Raw genomic sequence first — 23,999 nt, 5'->3', positions numbered from 1 at the left:
ATTAAGTGCGGGGGAGGGCATCCAGCAAAGGCATGTGACAAGCAGGATAGAAGAGGTGGCTCAGGTGGTCAGCCCAGCACTGGCGTTGGGGAAGGCAGGGTCGCCGATTAATTTAGTGAGCCTGGGCAGGTGGCTTAGCCGCTATCCTCATAGGATGGAGGCAGAGTTTTTGAGGGAAGGTTTTAGAGAAGGGTTTCGAGTTCCTATCGAGGGAGCGGTTCAGTCGGGAAAAGGGAGAAATTTGAAATCGGCTAGTTTGCACCCAGGGGTTCTATTGGAGAAAGTTCAGAAGGAGGTGAGGCTGGGGCGCATGAGTGGACCTTTTCGGGACCCCCCATATCGGGAATTGGTGGTGTCCCCGGTAGGGGTGGTTCCTAAAAAGGTGGCAGGGAAATTTCGACTCATTCAGCATCTCTCATTTCCACATGGGGCGTCGGTGAACGATGCGATCCCAGATGAGTACTGTAGTGTCACGTACCAGTCCTTTGAATCGGCTCTGGACATGGTTCGGGGATTCGGGGAAGGGGCATTGATGGCGAAAGTTGACGTGGAGTCGGCTTTTCGTCTGCTGCCGCTTCATCCGGATTCCTTCCCCTTTATGGGTTTTAAGCTAGAGGAGGGCTATTATGTAGACAGGTGCCTTCCCATGGGGTGCGCGGTGTCCTGTGCATTCTTCGAATGCTTCAGTTCGTTCTTGCACTGGTGTATCTGCGCGGGCACAGGCCACCACGGAGTCGCCCACTACTTGGACGACTTCTTGGTGGTAGGGCCCGGGGAGGATGAGACTTGTAGAGACATGTTGTTTGCGGTGAGGGCTCTTTTCCATTCCCTGGGGGTACCAGTGGCTGGGGAAAAAACTGAAGGCCCTACCACCAAGTTATCATACCTGGGTATTGAGATAGATACTGTCCGGGGTATCTGCTGCTTGCCAAACGATAAAGTGAGTAAGCTAAGGGGAGCTATAGGTGAAGTGATAGGCCAAGGGGGAGTGTCGTTGAGACAAGCGCAGGAGTTATTGGGACGTTTCAATTTTGCTTGCCGGGTGATACCCATGGGCAGGGTATTTTGTAGGAAGCTGGAGAGGGCAACGGCGGGGAACAGGCGATCGCATTGTCGAATCTCACTCTCGGAGGAAATCCGGGAGGATTTGGCAGTGTGGGACCTGTTCTTACAGGATTTCAACGGAGTACGGGTATGGCCCGGTCCTCCGGTGTCCAGTCCGGAGCTGGAGCTATTTACAGATGCAGCTGGGTCGGTAGGGTTTGGGGCATACTTTGCCGGCGAGTGGTGTACTGCTTCATGGCCCGAGGAGTGGGTGGCGTCCGGCTGGACAGCTAACATGACGCTACTCGAGATTTTCCCCGTGATCGTGGCACTGGAGCTATGGTCAAGCAGGTTAACTGGAAAACAGGTAGTTTTTTGGTGTGACAACCTCGGTGTTGTGCAGGCAATAAATGGACAAAGGTCCAAGTCCCCCCCAGTAATTACACTTCTGCGTAGGTTAGTCTGGCGCTGTCTGGCCTGCGATATATCCTTTCAAGCTCGACATGTGCCGGGAGTCGAGAATGAGTTGGCGGATGCGTTATCTAGGGGTCAGATGGAGAGATTTAGGGTCTTGGCTCCTGGGGCATCCCTAACGGGTGTGCCCTGTCCCTCTTACGTATGGCAGATTGTCAAGCCAGCATAGAAGGGCTGGCCGAAGCCTCCCTGGCTCCCTCGACGAGGAGAAAATATCGGGCTGCATGGACGGAATGGTGCACTTTCCACAGCCAAGGCCTTAGCGGTAAGGAAGGTGGGGATAAGAGGATGCTGGCGTTTGTCTGGGCAGGGTATCAGGCAGGCAAGTCTAAGGCCTCCATGGTGGCCGCATTGGCAGGGATATCATTCTTTGCTAGGATGAAAGGAGAGAGAGACTTGACAAAAAGTTTTTTGATTTCAAAGGCCCTGAGGGGTTGGGCGAGAGAAAGACCGGTTCATTCGGATCAAAGAAGGCCGATCAGTGACTCGTTGCTAGGGAATATGGTGGCCGCAATCTCGACAATTGCTAGGGATAGCTACGAGGTTGCTTTGTTTCGCGCTGCTTTTGTTATGTTATACTTTGGCGCTTTGCGGGTGAGCGAGCTAGTTGCTTCCTCTCGGACTTTCCCCTTGTCAGGTATGCTAGGTCAGCACGTAATAATATCTAGCAGCTCTGTTTGTTGTAAGGTAAGGAAGTCTAAATCTGACCAGTTAGGGAGAGGGCGCTGGGTTACATTGGTCCCAAGGGTGGGTTGTGCGGTATGCCCTATTGTGTTAATCAGCCAATTTGCCTCACTTAGACCGAGGGGTGCATTACCTTGGTTGGTGCATGTCGATGGTTCACCTCTCACAAGGTACCAATTTTCAGTGGTCTTTAAACGCACATTGACAGCTGTGGGTGTGGATTGTAAGCAGTTTGGCACACATTCTTTCCGTATTGGTGCAGCTACATCTGCTGCGGTTGCAGGGGCATCAGAACCTGCCTTGAAGGAACTGGGCAGGTGGAAAAGTAATGTCTACAAACGTTATGTGCGACCCTCTCTTCTTCCCTGAATTTTTGCTCTCCTGATCTGAAGCTGCGGGCGGATTCACAGGGCTGCGGCTGCTCATGCTTTTTAAGCAGGGCGCGAGGGTTTTGTCCGTTTTTTCCCTCTAAAGTGGGGCCATGATTGGCTTGTTGGCTCCATGAGGTTTTAATGGTTTTACCCTCGCTTGTGTTTCAGCTCCCCTCTTTGTTTCCTGTTGCTACTTGTGTGAATGTGTACCTCTTGTGTGGTGGTCTGCTGAGTTGCCTGTTATGGGTGTGCAGGTTAGAATCCTGGGGCCATGCTGGTCTTTGCTTTTCTTCTTCTTATTTTTCAATTTCCAGCCGCTCAAAAGTTGCTGGTATTTGTCGTTAACATATATATTGTTTTTCACTGCCTTCTTTACAGAGCACAGGACCCCGCGGCTGGTATGGGTTTTGGGACATTCGTTTGTGCATTGGGCTGCTTTGCATAGGGCTATAGGTGACACTTCAGCTATTCCGGGGTCGGTTGTGGTTCAGTGGATTGGTCAGAGGGGTTTAAGATGGACGGGTTTTCGTAGGTTGTTAGTAAATGAGATTGCTAAAAGGGGTGTGCCTCATGTGTTGGTTATTCATCTAGGAGGAAATGACCTGGGTATAGGTAGGACCGTAGATTTGGAGTTCGTAATTCAGTCGGAGTTGGCTTGGGTCCGTGCCTCCTGGCCTGACCTGTTAATATGCTGGTCGGATATAGTGCCTAGGTTGTCTTGGAGATATTTTAAGGAAGGCAGAGTGGCTGACGAGGTACGGAAAAAAGTGAACTCGGTGATTGCTCGATTTATTCGCTCGATTGGCGGAGTCCGTATACAACATCCTCTTATACGTTTCCAAAGTCCTGGCCTATATCGGTCTGATGGTGTTCATCTGAATGAGGAAGGCATGCGTTTGTTTATTGAGGATATTTATAGAGGCTTAGCGGGAATTCTTTAGGTGTGGTGGCGGGCCGCGGGTCTGGAGGACCCGGGCGTGGCCGGAAATCACAGTACAGTCGACGGCCAGTGGTAAGGGCACATGATGGTATCGGGCACACTTAACCCACCTGTTTTCAAATGGAATAGGCTATTAGTCTCGGTCCAAGTACTTCCCGACCGGGTTGACTTGTGGTTGCTTCCGTTAGCCTAGAAAAGGGGAGGGTTCTGTAGTGCCCGGGGCGGTAGCCCCGTTTAGGTAGATATGTGCGCCTTGGGGTGTGTGGTTGTCCCCCGTTTGCGGATGCCCCCTGGAAGGCTTGGGGCATCCTGGTTGGCCTGGCGGATGTCGACTCGGTCTGCTTCTTTCTCCACCACCATACCTTCAATAAATCCCGTGTTACTTTCCTCATATTTAAGTTGTCGTGTCTTTATTATGGTTATGGTTAAAACGATAAGAGAATAATGTAAGGAAAGGTATCAGCCATTAAGCATTTTATAAGAACAGAGGGCTGGATATAAGCCCGAGGGATAATAAAAGCTAAGGCTGTGTTGAACTGTATTGGACTCTGGGGATTAAAGGGGCTGGTCTGATCAGGACGTCCGGATGAGTCATGGGGAGGAGTTACGGAGGTTATATATGGGATAGGCGGAGAAGAATCCATCTCTTACACTGCTGGACGTTACCCACCCTCCCTCCCTATGCATCAACAAAGATGGTCATCTGCGGTGATCGGGGACCGGTACAGTTAGCGGTGGTGGTTATCATGGAATAACAGGGCCGGAAATCGCAGTACAGTCGACGGCCAGTGGTAAGGGCACATGATGGTATCGGGCACACTTAACCCACCTGTTTTCAAATGGAATAGGCTATTAGTCTCGGTCCAAGTACTTCCCGACCGGGTTGACTTGTGGTTGCTTCCGTTAGCCTAGAAAAGGGGAGGGTTCTGTAGTGCCCGGGGCGGTAGCCCCGTTTAGGTAGATATGTGCGCCTTGGGGTGTGTGGTTGTCCCCCGTTTGCGGATGCCCCCTGGAAGGCTTGGGGCATCCTGGTTGGCCTGGCGGATGTCGACTCGGTCTGCTTCTTTCTCCACCACCATACCTTCAATAAATCCCGTGTTACTTTCCTCATATTTAAGTTGTCGTGTCTTTATTATGGTTATGGTTAAAACGATAAGAGAATAATGTAAGGAAAGGTATCAGCCATTAAGCATTTTATACATTTTGTCATTATTAATCAAGGGAATAACAGTTCAAACATGAAGGTTTTCCTTTGATAAATTGGACATACTTTACACTGCTTTGATACATGTTTTGCCTCAAGGAGTCCTTGGCAGATAATATTCAGTGTGATTACATGTCTGGTTTCAGCGTGGAAGATATTTTATCAACAAGGTGTAACGTCCCTGGTGTTATAGAGCACAGGTCAGACCCCTGTGACCCTGGTGTTGGAGGGAGTAACATTGGGTGACAAATCGTGAGAGAGGGAGGGAGGAGAAAAAGCAGCATTGAAATGAGGCTTGATCTGCAGTTTCAGAGATTGGGTTAAGGTTCAGGGTGCATCATCCTCTATTGTCCAGTCAAGGGTTAATAAAGATGCAAGGGACAGTGAGAACTATATCCTGTTCCATACGCTGTGCTGTCCGGCTGTCAGGACCTGTCAGGATGTCCTCCCATGTAACTGTGCCTCAATCCCCAACCCTCCTGCAGCCTCTAAATGTCCCCCAACGTCTAATGCTGGGCCCTGGCCCTTCCAATGTACCTCCTCGGATACAGGCAGCTGGGGCTCTGCAGGTGATTGGCCACATGCACCCCGAAATATTCCAGGTGAGTCACTAACTTATTAAGGACTTGTGCTGCATTAAAAACAGACCATGCACTGCATTGTCCTCCTTGCCTGAGTTAATAACTATTTAAAAACAGCTTTGTTACAGAATTGCAAAATATATATTTTTATTGTTTAAATTTTATAGCTGTCCATTGTTGTGACAAATATATGTCTTTTAGTAATGCTGTTTAACATTAATATGCAGGTGCACGTACAGTTGGGTATACAAACAATAAGAACTTCACTGAAATGAAACATTTGTCATCAAAGCATCTGAGACAAAGGCGGCCTGTAATCCTTCTTGTCCAGTTGCTTTATCTCTAGACATAAATATTGTTGAGGGTTAAAAAATTACTAAACTAGATGTAAACTAAAAAACTTTTGTTATAGAGAAGAATGGAGTGTTTTATCTAACTTTCCCTTGAGAAGCAGGACAGGTATTTTTACTTATAAAGACATACAGAAAATGCTGCTCACTGTAGGCTTTGACGAACAAGCTGACCTGCTAAGCAGCACTGCATATGACAGCAGACTTCTTACTTCCTCTATAGTACACTTTCAAGAAATATACCATATTATTTTCTTAGCTCTCAGTATAAATAGCACAGTGTTGTATTACCGTGGCAGTAAGTGAAAATTCAAGAAAAATTCATGTCACTATAAATTAACCATTTATCACTTTTACGCATATGAACAGATTTATAAAACAAGTAATTTTATTCCTTCAGTATTCATTAATTCATTTAGTGTCAGTTTTGTTCTACTTTAAAGAGTAAGTAAAGTCATTCCCTGAGATGAATATATAACAAAGGTAGTATTATATGTCACACATCTCCAAGCTGATTTCTGATATTTGTGAAAGTGGGGGATGTTATACTTTATAATCATCATCATCATCATCATCATTTATTTATATAGCGCCAACATATTCCGTAGCGCTTTACAATTGGGGACAAACGTAATAAACTAATAAACAAACTGGGTAAAACAGACAAAGAGGTGAGAAGGCCCTGCTCGCAAGCTTACAATCTATGGGATCAGTGTTATAATCAGTGGTCAAAGTGGACATTTAGAAGTAGCGGTATGTGAAATGTAAGTGAAAACAAATTTTACAATGAAGACAGTGGGAAAAGTGGTGGTATGCTCTACCAAAGTATACCAGCCCACTTCAACCACTGATTATAATATTCATGTTTTCCTAATGGCCAGTAAAGTAATGATATCAGAACTCGCCTTTTATACAGATGTAACTTACTGGAGTTTATATATGCTGTATATTAGCATCAAGTGTGTATTACCGGTACATTTAAATATGACCACCATGCTCTCTTTCAATCCTTTACAGCAGGTTACTGTGTTAGGAGGGAAGTGCTTCTCTAACTAAGCAGGAAGAGTTTGTGTGATAGTCTTGTACACTTGCTGTGTAGAAGTGCACTGTTTGGATTGATTGATTGATTGATTCAAAGGGGCAGGGCCAGTGATGTCACTGTAATACTGAACAATGCATTTTACCACATCTGAACATTTCAGTTTTAGTGGTCTTGGAATGTCATGGAACTCAAGCTATAGTGTATAAAGCAGTTTTTGTTAATAAATGCAAAAAGATGGACATAGAACATGCGCATGGTGCAACAGACTGCAAACAGTTTTTGATGAGTATTGAAATGATATCAGTTAATTTAAGGAACCACACATTTTTAACAATTGGGTTGTGTTGATTCCTGCATCTATCCTTGGAGCATAAGCATAGATTAAAAAAAAAACCATCACTATGCTAAATATATAGTCCGTGGACATGGACTAAAGTGCATAACTGAGCAAGTGGTGGGTGCACATATTTTTAAAATAACTTTATCAATAATGTTTTTTGGATGAATCTGGAACTGGAAGCCCAGCACCAGTGTACATGCATGAGCTGGCTTAGCGCAGAGGTCCATGCATTGTCTGGTCAGTGGTAAGACTCCTCTACCGCTGCCGGACAGTGTCGCTCAGCTGCTCCCCTGACATTTAATTTTTAATAAATTCTGATGAGTGAAGATTTTTAATAACCAAGATAAGCAGAGCTAGAATATCTTCATAACTGATGGCTCTTGATAAATAGACCCGATAGTGTTAAGGAAGGGCTGGATAACTAATGCTGTTATAGACACGGACTGACACAATAGTGATTAAATAGGGATATATAAAAAAAAAATGTCCTAGTTTGTACATGGGGAACTACTGCAACTTCCCTTCAATGTTTGGCAACCTGCAGCCAATCTCTATTTGTTTAGGACATGACAAACATTGTTACAAACTACAGAACACTAAAACAGTACACACTGTTTCCAAATACAGCCTGTACTTAATTGTGCAAACACTATTTAGGTTATAGACATCTTGACCTCCTCTCTCTTAGATGGAACAAGATAAAGAGAGTTCAGTTGTGTTAAAAATAACAATCTGATTAATGTTCATATTTAAATTCTATGTACATTCCATACACCTGAACATTTCATATGGCCAAAAAGAGACACATAAAGACATAGTGGTATAGTTACTATTGAAAAACTGGAAATGTTGCCTATAGCAACCACTCAGATTCTAGCTGCCATATTGTTGAATGAACTAAATAAATGATAACTAGAATCTGATTGGTTGCTATAGGCAACATCTCCACTTTTTCAAACTGCAGTTTAGTAAACATACCCCAAAGCGTAAGAAGCACCTGCTGCCCTATGAATATGCATACACCTAGGTAGACAGGGACTATTTTATCATTAAGCAGAATAGTATCTAGAGGCAGCAGAAAATTCTAAGCACCTCATTCCTCTGCACAACAAGTTTACATAAAGCCAAGGACTGCGATGGATTGATTTGGAAACCTCCAGTTGCAAAATATCATTTCTGGGTTCAATATTATATGTTCCGAGTGGTGACAGACCTACTAAAAAGTAATTTTGTTGTTTCATTCACCTGTTGAAATATAGGACTATTGTAGACACCAGTTTAAAACCACGTCAATTCCCTCCCCTATATCGCCTCTCTGCCTTCACCCTGGGACATTGCCTCTCTGGACTTAGATCCTGACAGGAGAAAACAGTCAGGGTAGTTAGAGATAAGTTGGCCTCAGGTCAATGTATCTCGCTGCCGGAGATGCAAGGAAAATTTAACATTCCAATTATTAACCCATTTTCTTACTTACAAGTTAGACATTATAATGACTCCCTTCCAAAACCTGATATAACTAGATCTTTAACTCCTATGTTTACTAAACTGCGGGCTTGAAAAAGTGGAGATGTTGCCGATAGCAACCAATCAGATTCTAGCTTTCATTTATTTAGTACATTCTACAAAATGACAGCTAGAATCTGATTGGTTGCTATAGGCAACATCTCCACTTTTTCCAACCCACAGTTTAGTAAATATACCTTATAATGTATTCATACACCCTTATATAAAGGAATTATATCCACTTTATATAATCTCCTCACCTCCTCCTTACAATTCACCACCGCTATTCATGAACTTAAATGTGAAGCTGACTTGGGCAGACCACCAGATAAGATTAATTGGCCAAAAATTAGGTAAACGATCTCTAAAACCCCTATTTCTCCCTTAAAGAAAATGCATACAAAATATACTGTACATGGTACCTGGTTCCCACCAAACTGAAAAATATTTATAGAACCACTTCTGACTTATGTTGGAGAGGTTGTGGGAATCAAGGATCCTTTCTCCATCTCTGGTGGTCCTGCCCAAATATTATTCCTATTTGGGATGATGTCGCAGCTTTGATAAGTGAAATTACCTCAATTTCAATTACTAAATGTCCATGGTCTTTTCTTCTGGGTTCTCCTCTGGAGGTCCTAGATGATTACTTCAAAACACTATCTGTTCAAATCCTCAATGCAAACAGGTGCACCAAAAAACACAGATATTCTTCTAGACAAGTTCTCCTTAATAAAATTTGGTATTTGGCATCCATGGAAAACATATCTGCATATTTAAATAAAAAATCTCACATATTTTCCAAAATGTGGTATGATTGGTTACTATTCAATAACTTCTGTACTTCAAATACATCCTAAAACCACAATCAAGACATACTGACCTTCTTCCTATAAACCAAATTTGCATTATTATTAGTTTACCTTCCATTCCTTTAATACCCACAGGCCACCAGGAATCCCAGGTTAGATCATAGACCTCCCCATCCCTACACCATGCTTTCTCTTTTTTCCCTCCTACTCCTAGTAAATAAGTACAAATATCAACACATATCTATATATTTCATTGAGATTCTTGAATAACTGTTTATCGAAATGTATATAATATTTATAATCTCTTTGTATTATATGATCATCCTATTATTATATTCTTATAATGCTATATATTATATGATTATTATTATATACTATCATTACATTATTATAGTTAAGAAATTGATCCATTTTGATGTTCAATTTATATGATGTCTAATTTATTTACCCCTAATGTCAATACTGGGTCATTGTATATTATGTGATGTATCTTACAAATAAAGTTATAAAAAATAAAATAAAATAAAAAAGTTTGTCAAACCCTTTGTTACATTATCAGTAAATCTTATGGCAGGGTTTCCCAAACCCAGTCCTCAGGGCTCCCCAACAGTGCAGGTTTCCCGGATCACATGTGACATAATTAGGACCACCTGTGGATCTGTTACAATGTGTCAGTCAGTAATGAATACACCTGTGCTCCAGCAAGGAGATATGGAAAACCTGCACTGTTAGGGAGCCCTGATGACTGGATTTGGGAAACCCTATCTTAAGGGGTAATTTAATTAGCCGCGATGTTCTTCAAAACACTGCTGCTGTAGGATTTTTACAGAAATCTTCATTGAGTGGACATTTTACCATAGTAATGTTAAAAATGAGCAGCTGTGATGTTCTGAGGAACATTGCGGCTAATTGAATTCCCACCCTAGGGGCAGATTGAATCCGGAGCAAGGTGACGCAATGTGTCTCTGCACCGCGCCAGAGTTTTTACAGAAATCTCCGCTCGTTTTCAGTCGCATCCCATAGAGGTGCACTGAAAAATGAGCAGAGATTTCTTAACGTTATAGCCGACAATGTGCACATCTGAACATTGAGGCACCTCACGCTGAGTTGAATCTGCCTCGTAGAGTGAGAAAAATCAAGATGAATTATCTTGGTAGTGAAACTATAATGTACTCTGAGACACAATGGCTACAGAATGTTTTGTAAAAGGGTGGAGCAAACTGCTATAGCCGGCTTGAGAAGCATTCAATTTTGTGTCTACTGGCTCCATTGATGTAAATCTGACCTTGTTTCTGGATCCAAACTATAATACAACATAGCTTCAAACACCAAAAGAGAACTAAAACATAATTAATACACAATACAGATCATTCTGTAAAAATCAGATTGAACTGAGGTGTCAAGATGATGGTGTCTGCAGGAGTGCAGTTTACACCGCTCAATAGGTAGAACAAGGGTGTGACCGGGTAAGTGCAGATCAGGCGTACAAGTACACCTATGTTTGCAATAAAGTGTCAAAAGGAGATTTAATTTCATTAGATAGGATTGTTTAAATAAATTTGGAGAGGGAACACTTACATAATGTTCCCTGCATTGAAGGAGGGCGCACAGCCTTTTCTTCCTCATTAAAAGACAAGTATTGTCTACCACCTCTGAGGTGACGGATATCAGGTTTCACACCTATACCCAGGGGCGCCGAGAGGGTGGGGGGGGCGGATACGAATTACCAGGGCCTGGGTTTGCCGGTGGGCCCCTGACCTCCACTGGCAATCAAGGGTTTTTTTTTTTAAAAAAAAAGACTTTATTTAAAAAAAAAACCTTTCTTCTCATCTATGGAGGGGAAGGGGGAGGGCAAAATAGTTGGTGTGCGAGGGCCTCAAATTTCTTTTGGCGGCCCTGCCTATATTTTCACCTTGCCATACCTATAATGGGATGTATTTGTCACCTCACCATACCTATAATGGGATGTATTTGTCACCTCACCATACCTATAATGGGATGTACTTGTCACCTTACCATACCTATAATAAAATGTATTTTTCACCTTACTAAACCTATAATGGGATGTATTTGTCACCTCACCATACCTATAATGGGATGTACTTGTCACCTTACCATACCTATAATGGGATGTACTTGTCACCTTACCATACCTGTAATGGGATGTATTTGTCACCTCACCATACCTATAATGGGATGTATTTGTCACCTCACCATACCTATAATGGGATGTACTTGTAACCTTACCATACCTATAATGGGATGTATTTGTCACCTCACCATACCTATAATGGGATGTACTTGTCACCTCACCATACCTATAATGGGATGTACTTGTCACCTCACCATACCTATAATGGGATGTATTTGTCACCTCACCATACCTATAATGGGATGTACTTGTCACCTCACCATACCTATAATGGGATGTATTTGTCACCTCACCATACCTATAATGGGATGTACTTGTCACCTTACCATACCTATAATAAAATGTATTTTTCACCTTACTAAACCTATAATGGGATGTATTTGTCACCTCACCATACCTGTAATGGGATGTATTTGTCACCTCACCATACCTATAATGGGATGTATTTGTCACCTCACCATACCTATAATGGGATGTACTTGTCACCTTACCATACCTATAATGGGATGTATTTGTCACCTCACCATACCTATAATGGGATGTACTTGTCACCTCACCATACCTATAATGGGATGTACTTGTCACCTCACCATACCTATAATGGGATGTATTTGTCACCTCACCATACCTATAATAAGATGTATTTTTCACCTTACTATACCTATAATGGGATGTATTTATCACCTCACCATACCTGTAATGGGATGTATTTTTCACCTTACTATTTAGCAATCAAATAGGTGCACCCTGAGAGAAGATATACATAAATGTATGCATAGCACTTAGCTACAGACATGCATAAACAGACACAGAAAAAGCATATTATATTATTATCATCATTTGTTTATAAAGCACCAACATATTACGTAGCTCTGGTACGAGTGGGATGAGGAGAGACAACTGAAGGAGAAGACATGACATTGAAAAGTTGTGGTGGTAGCTGCTGCCACCAAGGAGGCCACGGAGATCACTATTGTAGGAGCTCAGTCACCAATCAGTGATCTATTTATTAACGCTGCCATATGTGTGTGTGGGGCTAGGGTGGTAGTCCTGCGTGAATTAGGGCTCTGTTGCCCTAAGTGGTATACTAAACCGCTGCTCAGTTACACAGCTGCTCAGTTACACAGGAACAATTTCCCAGGATTGGGTCTGGATTGAAATCCACATCAAGTATCTAACTACAGCTGAGAATCCTATGTAACAGTAGGTAGGTACACTGCCCTGGCATATCAAAATTATGTATAGTGAGATTGGCACAGCTGGTTAGTCAGGATCGTCTGACAAAATATACTCAGGCTCAGTGGGTGCAGATAAATTGGTCGCCCTACTAGACATTAGAGGAGGTTTGGCCAGGGTCCATGAGTAGTATCAAAATAATTCATAAATATGTTGTGTAAAATTAATTATAATTGAACCTTTATTATATAATATAATATAATTATATAAATGTAAAAATAATGCCAACTTTGGAAAGCACACAGATCATTTTAAAGCATGCTCATAAATCCGTCTGACAGACGACCACTGTTGGCTTGTGTATTCAGTCATCTGTTGACTACATTAACAGGTCTCCATATAATCCGCATACTCGGAATGAAAGCCATCCAGATGGATATGTCCAGATTGGCCACCCTCGTGGATACAGATCCTGTCAATCAGCTCACAGTGAAGAGATAATACTGGCAGGATTTTTAGTTACAGTACTAAAGAAGGAAGATTTTCCTTTACTTTACTTACCTTTGATACCTGGAATTTGTTTCTAAGAAGTATGTGTATGTCTGGAATATTTTGGATTGGCTGCCACAAAGAACATGGTTGAGCAGATTAATGATAGCTTAAGTTAATGAGTTAATGAAACGTTAGATTGAGTTAATGAATAGACTGTATAAAAGACAGTGAAACTGTGTTTCTGATACCTGTTATACGCTCCATAACTGGCAGAGAAACATGTCTTCCTTGCTGTCTGTGAGCAGCCCAGAATGTCTACTGCTGCCTCTATATGTTCCTCAAATGCTCATGCTGGGACCTGGTCCCTCTAATGTGCCTCCTCGAACCCAGAGTGCCGGAACACAAGCTATAATTAATCCATTACATCCTGTGATGTTCAAGGTAAGAATACACCAAGAGAAAATACAATCATATATTTAAGTGCAGGGGGAGAGATCCAACCAGTAGAACAGCCCATGGATGGGTACACACTAATAAGTGCAATCTACATAGTCTGACTATTAGTCTTCTCTTAGTGTTTGTTTGAGTCTTCAGAATAGTTATGTTTTACATTAATGCTATCAAGCACTATAAACAGCTATTGGTGATAATTTCCTGAATACTCAGTATATACAACAAAAGGATTTCTTTTGTGAATCAAAATTGGGTTTGTTGGATTTCTTGGCCCACTCCACTAAAGCTCTTCCTTGGTCTCTACATTGTAATTGTAAGAAACCAACTAGAAAATAATTGTATTTAAATGTCCTTACAGTAATTGTATGTCTAGGGCCGGTCTGGAAATAAAGAAATGGGAATTAAAGAAAAGCAGTTATTATGCTGTCTTGTAACCATTAGTTAACACTTACAATAAATGATCTAAAGCAAATGTTAACTAATGTACTGTCAACATTTAGAAAATATTTCAGTTCTAATGTCTGTACGTCAATTAGAAAATTGGCAGTTCCATCTAACTGTTAAAGGCACAGTAACACCTCTCCATGAAGTGTGTCTCTTGACACTTGGGTGGAGATAAAGCTTACATTAATTATAATTGTTTCTATATTTATTTTTTTTACTATCAAGAAATCCACCTTTCTCAACAACTTTGTTAAATGATGCTGAAATAATGAATATATTTCTGGATTTGGGCAGGCCCTATGTAGCATCTATTGCAGGGTTCCCCTAGCCCGCATACGGAGGCATGGCTACTGTCACAGGGGTGTGGCTAGAGTTACAAAAGTTTTTTAAAAATCTTACCTTATAAATATATATATATATATAAACATTATTATTATTAATTCCATAGATTCCTTTATTTTATTAATACCTTTTTAGGAGTGTATTAACCATTGTTTTTATTAATATGTCTTAATATGTTTTTTTATATGCCTTTTATTAATATGTTTTATATGTCCTCTGTATATGCTTTATTGGTATGCTATACTTTATTCAATACTCACCACATGTACTGTATATCATATACATATTATATATATTTATATATGTGTACTCATGGCAACATGACCCCTATGTTTATATAGATATATAGGGACTTGCAATTATGACATTAAAAATGTCATTTTGACAATATCACGTGGGCTCCACACAGGTTGCCCTCATCCAACATGGCCACCGATGTATCCCTTTATAGGGATACTGCCCACACTTTGTAAACTCCTGCTGCATACCTACTCTTTCCACCTTTTTAAAAACCTTCAAAGGCACAGGATAGATGTCCCTATAAAAGAATCCTACTGCATCATCCACAAAATAGTGTCTAATGCACAGCCGCTATATCGCGGGCTAGATTGCCGTTTCGCGCATGCGCGATGACGTCATCGATGACGCGGGCCCAAAATGGCGCCGCGCATCGCATAAAACAGACCTAAACTTTCACACAAGCCACTCTATTACTCCTGATGAAGTTCTTTCAATGAACGAAACGCGTTGAGCCCCTACACCACATCTGGAAGACCACTGGCTGTACTGCTACACCCTGAGACACATACCATTAGAATATCCTGCACTGAGCTTCTGTGTGGAGCCTGCTGAGAGACTTCTACTATACAAGGGGATGAGACTGCAGACCAGTCACTTACAGATAAGCCTATTTAAAGCATATATATTGTGAGTTTGTACTCTAAATGCTATACTTGAATAAAATGTTTATATGAAAAATACTACACCATATGGCTTTTTATATATTTCCTTTTATGATGAGCGGATAAGTTTGGTGTCGCGGTTGTTTTAGAACATACATTTTATCCATCGTTAAGGAGAATTGGTTGCAGATCATACTCCGGGATTTCTAAGGAGCTACTATACAGATAAGCGGTTTGATTTTATATATCTGATACGCACACCACTTCTATTTATTCTGCACGATCAACTTTTGAATATATTTATCCTGTACTACAGTGATTTTTAGTCACCTGCGGTGCAGATACAGACACCGTCCTGTTCTAACTACTCTGGACTATTTCTGTGTACATTTGTGCTTATATGTTTATATACATTGTATACACCTGAAGGCGCCTTTACCATTTATATCCTACTATGTTATCGGACTAACCATCCGCTTTTAAGGTTGGCTGCCACACGCACATTGTGGAGGTGTTGCTTTTACTATTATATATTCATCTATTTATTTATTTATTGCCTTATACACGCACATGCAATTTTGTATTTGTGTTATCTTCCATATGTTGGGTAAGCGCCATCTGTAGATATCTTGTTTGTTCTCTCTATATATATAAACATGTACATATCCTCCCCACAAGTACATTTACTATGCTCCCTCCCACCCCTCAATCATTACCCTTCTCCATCGCATTGTCTCACTCGTCAAACTCCTCTCCTCATAATCCCTATATCAGAATGCCCCTTTAATCATCCTCTCTCACACAATACAGACACAGCAAGCTTGCCCCTTCCCCCATGGTTGTCTCACCCCTCACCAGTTCTCTTACCTTACCTTATCTCACCACGCATGGTTCTCTTACCTTACCCTTCACAGTTCTCTTACCTCACCGCCCATGGTTCTCTTACCTTACCTCACCCTTCACAGTTCTTCTACTTACCTTACCGTCCATGGTTATCTTGCCTTACCTCACCGCCCATGATTCTCTAACCTTACCTCAGCAGCAATGGTTCTCTTACCTTACCTCACCCTTCACAGTTCTTCTACTTACCTTACCATCCATGGTTATCTTGCCTTACCTCACCGCCCATGATTCGCTTACCTTACCTCAGCAGCCATGGTTCTCTTACCTTACCTCACACTTCACAGTTCTCTTACTTACCTCAGCAGCCATGGTGCTCTTACCTTACCTCACCCTTCACAGTTCATCTACTTACCTTACCGTCCATGGTTATGTTACCTTACCTCACCGCCCATGGTTACCTTACCTTACCTCAGCAGCAATGGTTCACTTACCTTACCTCACCCTTCACAGCTCTTCTACTTAAAAACAGGGATACTCTGCACTCTTCAAACACATAATTAATGCTGTATCAAGTACTGTTCTATATTAAAAACAGGGAATGTTAGTTCCACATATTGCAATATATGTTTAAGCTGACCAACTCACGCCAAAGTCTTCCCATTCTGGTCAGTCCTAACATGATCAAATGCTATGCTATTTTATCTGGGCTTAAGGCTTACCTGCACACAGCTTTCAAAGGCAAGTCTTTCCCTAGCACTAGCAGCCATGGGAGACCTGGGACTCACCTGACACAAGTTGGAATTAATTAATGTAAAGAATGGGGTGCAAGAGTCATGGGACTTACATTGTATAAACAAAAACAGACATAGGTCCTCTGCCCAGATAAAATAGCATAGCATTTGACCCAACTTTTTCCCTTTGAATGGTGGCTGATTTTCTTTCTTTTACATCATTAGGTAGAGAGAGAGAGATTTTTCATCCCTTCAGTTCCGCAGTGGAACGTTCCACTGACAGGAAGTTCGGCATTTGGAATGCAAGTTTGCGTTCCAAATGCCGAACTTCCTGTCAGTGGAACCGTTCCACTGCGGAACTTAAGGGAAGAAGCACCAAGCTCTTGTAAGTTCATGTTAATCTCTCTCTTCAGCCCTTATGCGGAACTTAAGGGCTGAAGGTATGGAGGCAGGTAGCGGGCGGCTGCTACGCCCCCTTGGCCTTGCGCCCTGGGCGACGGCACTGCCCACACCACTCTCGTTACGGCCCTGCCTCATCACCTATGATTCTCTTACCTTACCTCATGACCAATGGTTCTCTTACCCTACCTCACGACCCATGGTTCTCTTACCTTACCTCACCCCCTTAGTTCTCTTACCTCACCACCCATGGTTCTCTTACCTTACCTCACCCCCTATGGTTCTCTTACAGTGCCTCACGACCCATGGTTCTCTTAACCCCCCTCCCCTGCTCCTCCCTTCCCCCTCCACTTCTCTCTCCTCTCCCTCCTGTTCTCTTACCTTACCAGACCAACAGGCCAGGCGGTGTTCCAGCGGCTCCTCCCCTACATAAAACACTTAAATACTTCAGATATGAAAAATAAAATGTCAAGGTTTAATGGTCCTTTACAAAACTGGTATTGTTCTTCACATGTGGTGGACTTGCCAGGAAAGGATACCCTATACAGAGTGCTTGGAAGCACAATACAACTTGAACTTTCTGCATGCCTTATCTTACTTATAGTAAACATCTTCATATTTTCAGGATTTGTGTGTATTGTGTGGCACTGTTCTACTGATGGATGATGTTTTACTCCATATTTGCAGTACAAGCTATGTAGTTACTTTGACCACTATTAATATATAGACCTAAACAATAGTCTCTACAACAAATAATTATGTCTAATAGTTTTACTTAACAATTACTGAAAAATAAAGGTAAAATAACCCCTATACATATCACCTTCAACTCCCTGCTCATTTTATTCGTATACTTTTACTCTCTAATACAAAGTTTTGGACCACAACCAGACACTCAGGGCTAGATTTACTAAACTGCGGGTTTGAAAAAGTGGAGATGTTGCCTATAGCAACCAATCAGATTCTAGCTGTCATTTTGTTGCAGGAACTAAATAAATGGCAGCTAGAATCTGATTGGTTGCTATAGGCAACATTTCCACTTTTTCAAACCCGCAGTTTAGTAAATATACCCCTCACTGTGACAAGAAAGGAATGTGTGTGCTTAGCTATTATGCAGATATTTTTATTTTTTAGAGAACCATGGCTGGAGTATGTGGCTGTGTATCACTATAGATGTGTCACAATTATACACACTGTATTATTTCTCTATTGCAGATAATGGATGACATTAAACTAGGAATACAGTATGCCTTCCAGACACAGAACACCCTGACACTGGCTGTGAGTGGCTCGGGACATTGTGCAATGGAGACTGCCTTTTTTAACGTGGTGGAGAAAGGCGACGTAGTCCTTATTGCTTCAAAAGGCATTTGGGGGGAGCGAGCTGCTGATATTGCTGAGAGAATAGGTAAGGAGGACAGATGTGTCAGTCTCCTTGATGTGAAATAGGAGAGAGCTGCTCCAAGTATAAATGGTAAAATGGTACATACATTATGTGCATCCTGGGAGCTGCTAAATGTATTCAGTGTTTACATTTCCAGCACAGAATCAAAATAGTTATTTTTTTAACATGGATGGTACAAATGTTGTCTGTAACCTGTACAAACCTCAATACAATATATGATCATCTCAAAACTCCAAATTTACTGTACGTATTAAGTGGGAATTAAAACTTAAAATTGTAATAGATGAATCAGGGAGGTAAAATATTTTGTTCTGTCTTACTGTTCAAAGTCTTGTTCTGTCTTACTGTTCTATGTCTTGTTCTGTCTTACTGTTCTATGTCTTGTTATGTCTTACTGTTCTATGTCTTGTTCTGTCTTACTGTTCTATGTCTTGTTCTGTCTTACTGTTCTATGTTTTGTTCTGTCTTACTGTTCTATGTCTTGTTCTGTCTTACTGTTCTATGTCTTGTTATGTCTTACTGTTCTATGTCTTGTTCTGTCTTACTGTTCTATGTCTTGTTCTGTCTTACTGTTCTATGTCTTGTTCTGTCTTACTGTTCTATGTCTTGTTCTGTCTTACTGTTCAATGTCTTGTTTTGTCTTACAGTTCTGTCTTGTTCTGTCTTACTGTTCTATGTCTTGTTCTGTCTTACTGTTCTATCTCTTGTTCTGTTTTACTGTTCTATGTCTTGTTCTATCTTACTGTTCAATGTCTTGTTTTGTCTTACAGTTCTATGTCTTGTTCTGTCTTACTGTTCTATGTCTTGTTCTGTCTTACTGTTCTATGTCTTGTTCTGTCTTACTGTTCTATCTCTTGTTCTGTTTTACTGTTCTATGTCTTGTTCTATCTTACTGTTCAATGTCTTGTTTTGTCTTACAGTTCTATGTCTTGTTCTGTCTTACTGTTCTATGTCTTGTTCTGTCTTACTGTTCTATGTCTTGTTCTGTCTTACTGTTCTATCTCTTGTTCTGTTTTACTGTTCTATGTCTTGTTCTATCTTACTGTTCAATGTCTTGTTTTGTCTTACAGTTCTATGTCTTGTTCTGTCTTACTGTTCTATGTCTTGTTCTGTCTTACTGTTCTATGTCTTGTTCTGTCTTACTGTTCTATGTCTTGTTCTGTCTAACTGTTCAATGTCTTGTTCTGTCTTACTGTTTTATGTCTTGTTCTGTCTTACTGTTCTATGTCTTGTTCTGTCTTACTGTTCTATGTCTTGTTCTGTCTTACTGTTCTATGTGTTGTTCTGTCTTACTGTTCTATGTCTTGTTCTGTCTTACTGTTCTATATCTTGTTCTATCTTACTGTTCAATGTCTTGTTCTGTCTTACTGTTCAATGTCTTGTTCTGTCTTACTGTTCTATGTCTTGTTCTGTCTTACTGTTCTATGTCTTATTCTGTCTTACTGTTCTATGTGTTGTTCTGTCTTACTGTTCTATGTGTTGTTCTGTCTTACTGTTCTATGTCTTGTTCTGTCTTACTGTTCTATCTCTTGTTCTGTTTTACTGTTCAATGTCTTGTTCTGTCTTACTGTTCAATGTCTTGTTCTGTCTTACTGTTCTATGTCTTGTTCTGTCTTACTGTTCTATGTCTTATTCTGTCTTACTGTTCTATGTGTTGTTCTGTCTTACTGTTCTATGTCTTGTTCTGTCTTACTGTTCTATGTCTTGTTCTGTCTTACTGTTCTATGTCTTACTGTTCTATGTGTTGTTCTGTCTTACTGTTCTATGTGTTGTTCTGTCTTACTGTTCTATGTGTTGTTCTGTCTTACTGTTCTATGTCTTGTTCTGTCTTACTGTTCTATCTCTTGTTCTGTTTTACTGTTCAATGTCTTGTTCTGTCTTACTGTTCAATGTCTTGTTCTGTCTTACTGTTCTATGTCTTGTTCTGTCTTACTGTTCTATGTCTTATTCTGTCTTACTGTTCTATGTGTTGTTCTGTCTTACTGTTCTATGTCTTATTCTGTCTTACTGTTCTATGTCTTGTTCTGTCTTACTGTTCTATATATTGTTCTATCTTACTGTTCAATGTCTTGTTCTGTATTACTGTTCTATGTCTTATTCTGTCTTACTGTTCAATGTCTTGTTCTGTCTTACTGTTCAATGTCTTGTTTTGTCTTACTGTTCAATGTCTTGTTCTGTCTTACTGTTCTATGTCTTGTTCTGTCTTACTGTTCTATGTCTTATTCTGTCTTACTGTTCTATGTTTTGTTCTGTCTTACTGTTCTATGTCTTGTTCTGTCTTATTGTTCTATGTCTTGTTCTGTCTTACTGTTCTATGTCTTGTTCTGTCTTATTGTTCAGTTTCTTATTCTGTCTTACTGTCCAATGTCTTGTTCTGTCTTACTGTTCAATGTCTTGTTCTGTCTTACTGTTCCTCCCACTGCACCTTTCAGCTTGTCTGTTACCTCGGACATGCTATGCCCTGGCTGCAAAGCACCTTCATGAAGGTGACCACTGTCATCAAAGAAATGGGACACATAACAAACATTATGAGGAGAATTGGTTTAGTTTCTTCAAGACAATATACTATTTGGCTCAGTAATATTAAGGCTATGAGGTATGTTAAAGGTCAGTAGTGGTTTTGTCTGTTCCTAATGGCTAAATAACTTCTGCAATTATGCATGCTATTCATTCTTACGCCAATCCCAGTTGGCCATCCCAGAACTCATATGATGCTATTGCATGTGCTTGTGTCAACATTTGGTGCAGACATAAATGACTGTACTTGGGAGTAAAGGCTGACTACAGTTCATATGCCAGCTGCTGTATAGTCTGGACCGTACACATGAATGCAACCTTTACTCACAAAGTCACACATGACGGCTATCACAACTCATGAAATCCTCAATTAAAACCTGTATAAATCCTTGTATGAGCATCTGCTAACTCACCAAACTTCCATACACAATTAATGGTTGGGAAACAATATGCTACTGCTGCTGGCACCATGGTAGTGTTCAGTACTAGTATTACTAAGAGAATGCAATGTAAAGGTGGTTTTCACTTTCCTATGACATCAATGCTTGGGCTTCTACCGCTCCTCCTGCAGCAGCTTATACTAAATACATTAGTTTATGTTCCCACGCTTTTCAGTCATGTATTTATACCATCAGGCAGTCCTGTGCGGAGGATGAAGTCTTACTGATTTATAAGATTAAGGCCCCCTGACGTTCTGCTATTCTGTCTTCAGAGTTGTACATCTTACTTTGCCACCCCAGAAATATCCAGGGTGTATGAACCAGGGATATTGGCGGTGGACAGTGCAGGACACCCAGGCAAATACCCAGGTAGACCGTGGTCACACTGACCCCGGGTCTGCCTGGGTGTCAATGGCAACATTACAAGAGGAGCTCTGATTGTGATTACATTGGTGTTCGGTGAGACACGGTTTGAAAAACCCGGGTTTCACCATTTACACTGGCGGCTACCCGGGTCAGACCCGGGAATATCCCTCCAAAAAGACCTGGGTCTAATTCCCTGGTCATCCGACCTGGGTAGATGCCCCGGGACCCGTTCACAGTGAGCCTAGACCCGGGTTGTCGGGACTCGCCCCAGCAAAAAATCAGGTCTTTTAGGCAGTGTGAATGGGGTATAAGTTGTTCTAAACCTGATGGCTAACTAGGAATGCCCACAGGAACATGCAGTGACCAGCTGCCAAAACATAGCCTGTGCTCAGGATATTACAGGAATGAGCTGAGTTTGTACTTCAGTACACAAACCAGTTAATTATTGGCATGATCTTGTTTTTTAGAACATGCACCTGGTCAGTTCCCACTAGTGTTGGCCTGGACTCTGCACTGGTTGTCTTATTTGACATCTGCCAAACATTCACATTAATATTTAACCCACTTGAAACTACAGGTGAAGTCTGGAAATTAAATGTATTGTTCCTAGATACTAATTCATCTTTCACCCTTAGAACTGTGATGCTGTAACAATGGGCTATATTTACTAAACTGCGGGTTTCCGCAACCAATCAGATTCTAGCTGTCATTTTGTAGAATGTACTAAATAAATGTTAACTAGAATCTGATTGGTTGCTATAGGCAACATCTCCACTTTTTGAAACCTGCAGTTTAGTAAATATACCCCAATAAGTCCAATAAGCAAGGTAATTTATTCCAAGCACTAACAACCAAGGAGTTATGTACATTTGATCATTACAACCTCATAACTATCCATCTGCTACAACTAAGCTCCCTGATACTATACTCTTTAAAAATATCTCTCTTTGCGGTCTCATGCATAGATCTATACTGTAGAAATGAAATAATGCGCTGGCTCTTAAAAGTTTCTACTGGGCTCTAAAATGTATAATACCATTGTAAAAGTGTCCAGGTATGGCACATCATAATAATAATCAAAATCATAATCACTATTATTAACTATAATTTACATTTTACTCTTCCTAGGATACCCCATTGTTTAATTCCACACATTTCCACACTTTCCTTTGTGCTATTTATACCACACCAAATCCACTCCTTCATTATTTACATCAACTTTGTAAGAACACAAAAGTTACTGTATCAAGGCTACATATACTATAGAAAACCCACAATCACAATACAGTTACGTATGTATAAAATGGTATATTTTAATTACATAAATCTATAACATTATGAACCTCATTTAGAGTCGGACGCAAAGTCCGTTTAAGAAGTGTAGGAGTGGGAGTGTGCCGCAGCTTGGTAGGGTATTATGAGTGGCAAGCAACCCCAGTTGCGTCCCACTCGTATTACCCCATCGAGCTGTGAGCAGTTCCTGCAGCTAGCTAACCACTTGCACCACCTAATTCCTGCCGCACAGCTTTAGACCTGTTTTGACGTGTGTTGTATCTGCGCCTCACTGTGACTAGGATGTATTTACATGGTCACGCCTTCACAATTCCACATTCCGCCCATTCTCTCGTAGTGAGTCACAAGCTATCGCAAGTGTTAATTGCGTCCAAGAAGCAGGCGGATATGGTGCTTTCTGCACATGCGTTGTAGTGTTTTTTTGTTGGATGCGCCTAAAACGGACTTTGCGTCCGACTCTAAATGAGGTCCTATATCTTCAATAATATAAACTTACACACAGTACATATAACGGTTCAACATAGATAATACAATATCTCCGTAGGTACATTAACTTCCATTATTGATCTCTTTCTTACGGGTCTATTTATTATAGGGCAAAAAGTCCTATCTTCAGTGAAAAAACTGAAGATAAGGCTTCGCCCATGTTTTTAAGGGCTCACTGCCAGCGACAGTCGACAAGATTTGCTGGGTCACGCTGGC

At 41.2% G+C, this 23,999-nt stretch overlaps 1 protein-coding gene across 2 annotated transcripts in view; it reads left to right on the top strand.

The window, feature by feature from the left end:
- The first annotated feature begins 5,021 nt into the window (after positions 1–5,021).
- AGXT (alanine--glyoxylate aminotransferase) overlaps positions 5,022–23,999 on the top strand; it is a 45,633-nt gene continuing 26,655 nt past the window's right edge. The window contains exons 1-2 of one of the 2 annotated variants that reach the window (XM_075201800.1): positions 5,022–5,319; positions 18,492–18,684. In XM_075201800.1, coding sequence (XP_075057901.1) covers positions 5,089–5,319; positions 18,492–18,684 — 424 coding nt within the window. In that variant the 5' untranslated portion in view covers positions 5,022–5,088. Of the gene's footprint in view, positions 5,320–13,425; positions 13,604–18,491; positions 18,685–23,999 lie in introns of those variants that run through there. The other variant, XM_075201801.1, reaches the window with a different exon arrangement.

Source organism: Mixophyes fleayi, chromosome 3 (genome assembly GCF_038048845.1).
Source record: "Mixophyes fleayi isolate aMixFle1 chromosome 3, aMixFle1.hap1, whole genome shotgun sequence".
Classification (NCBI taxonomy): domain Eukaryota; kingdom Metazoa; phylum Chordata; class Amphibia; order Anura; family Limnodynastidae; genus Mixophyes; species Mixophyes fleayi.
Note: the sequence above shows the minus strand (reverse complement) of the source record. Positions and strands in the feature narration are given on the sequence as shown.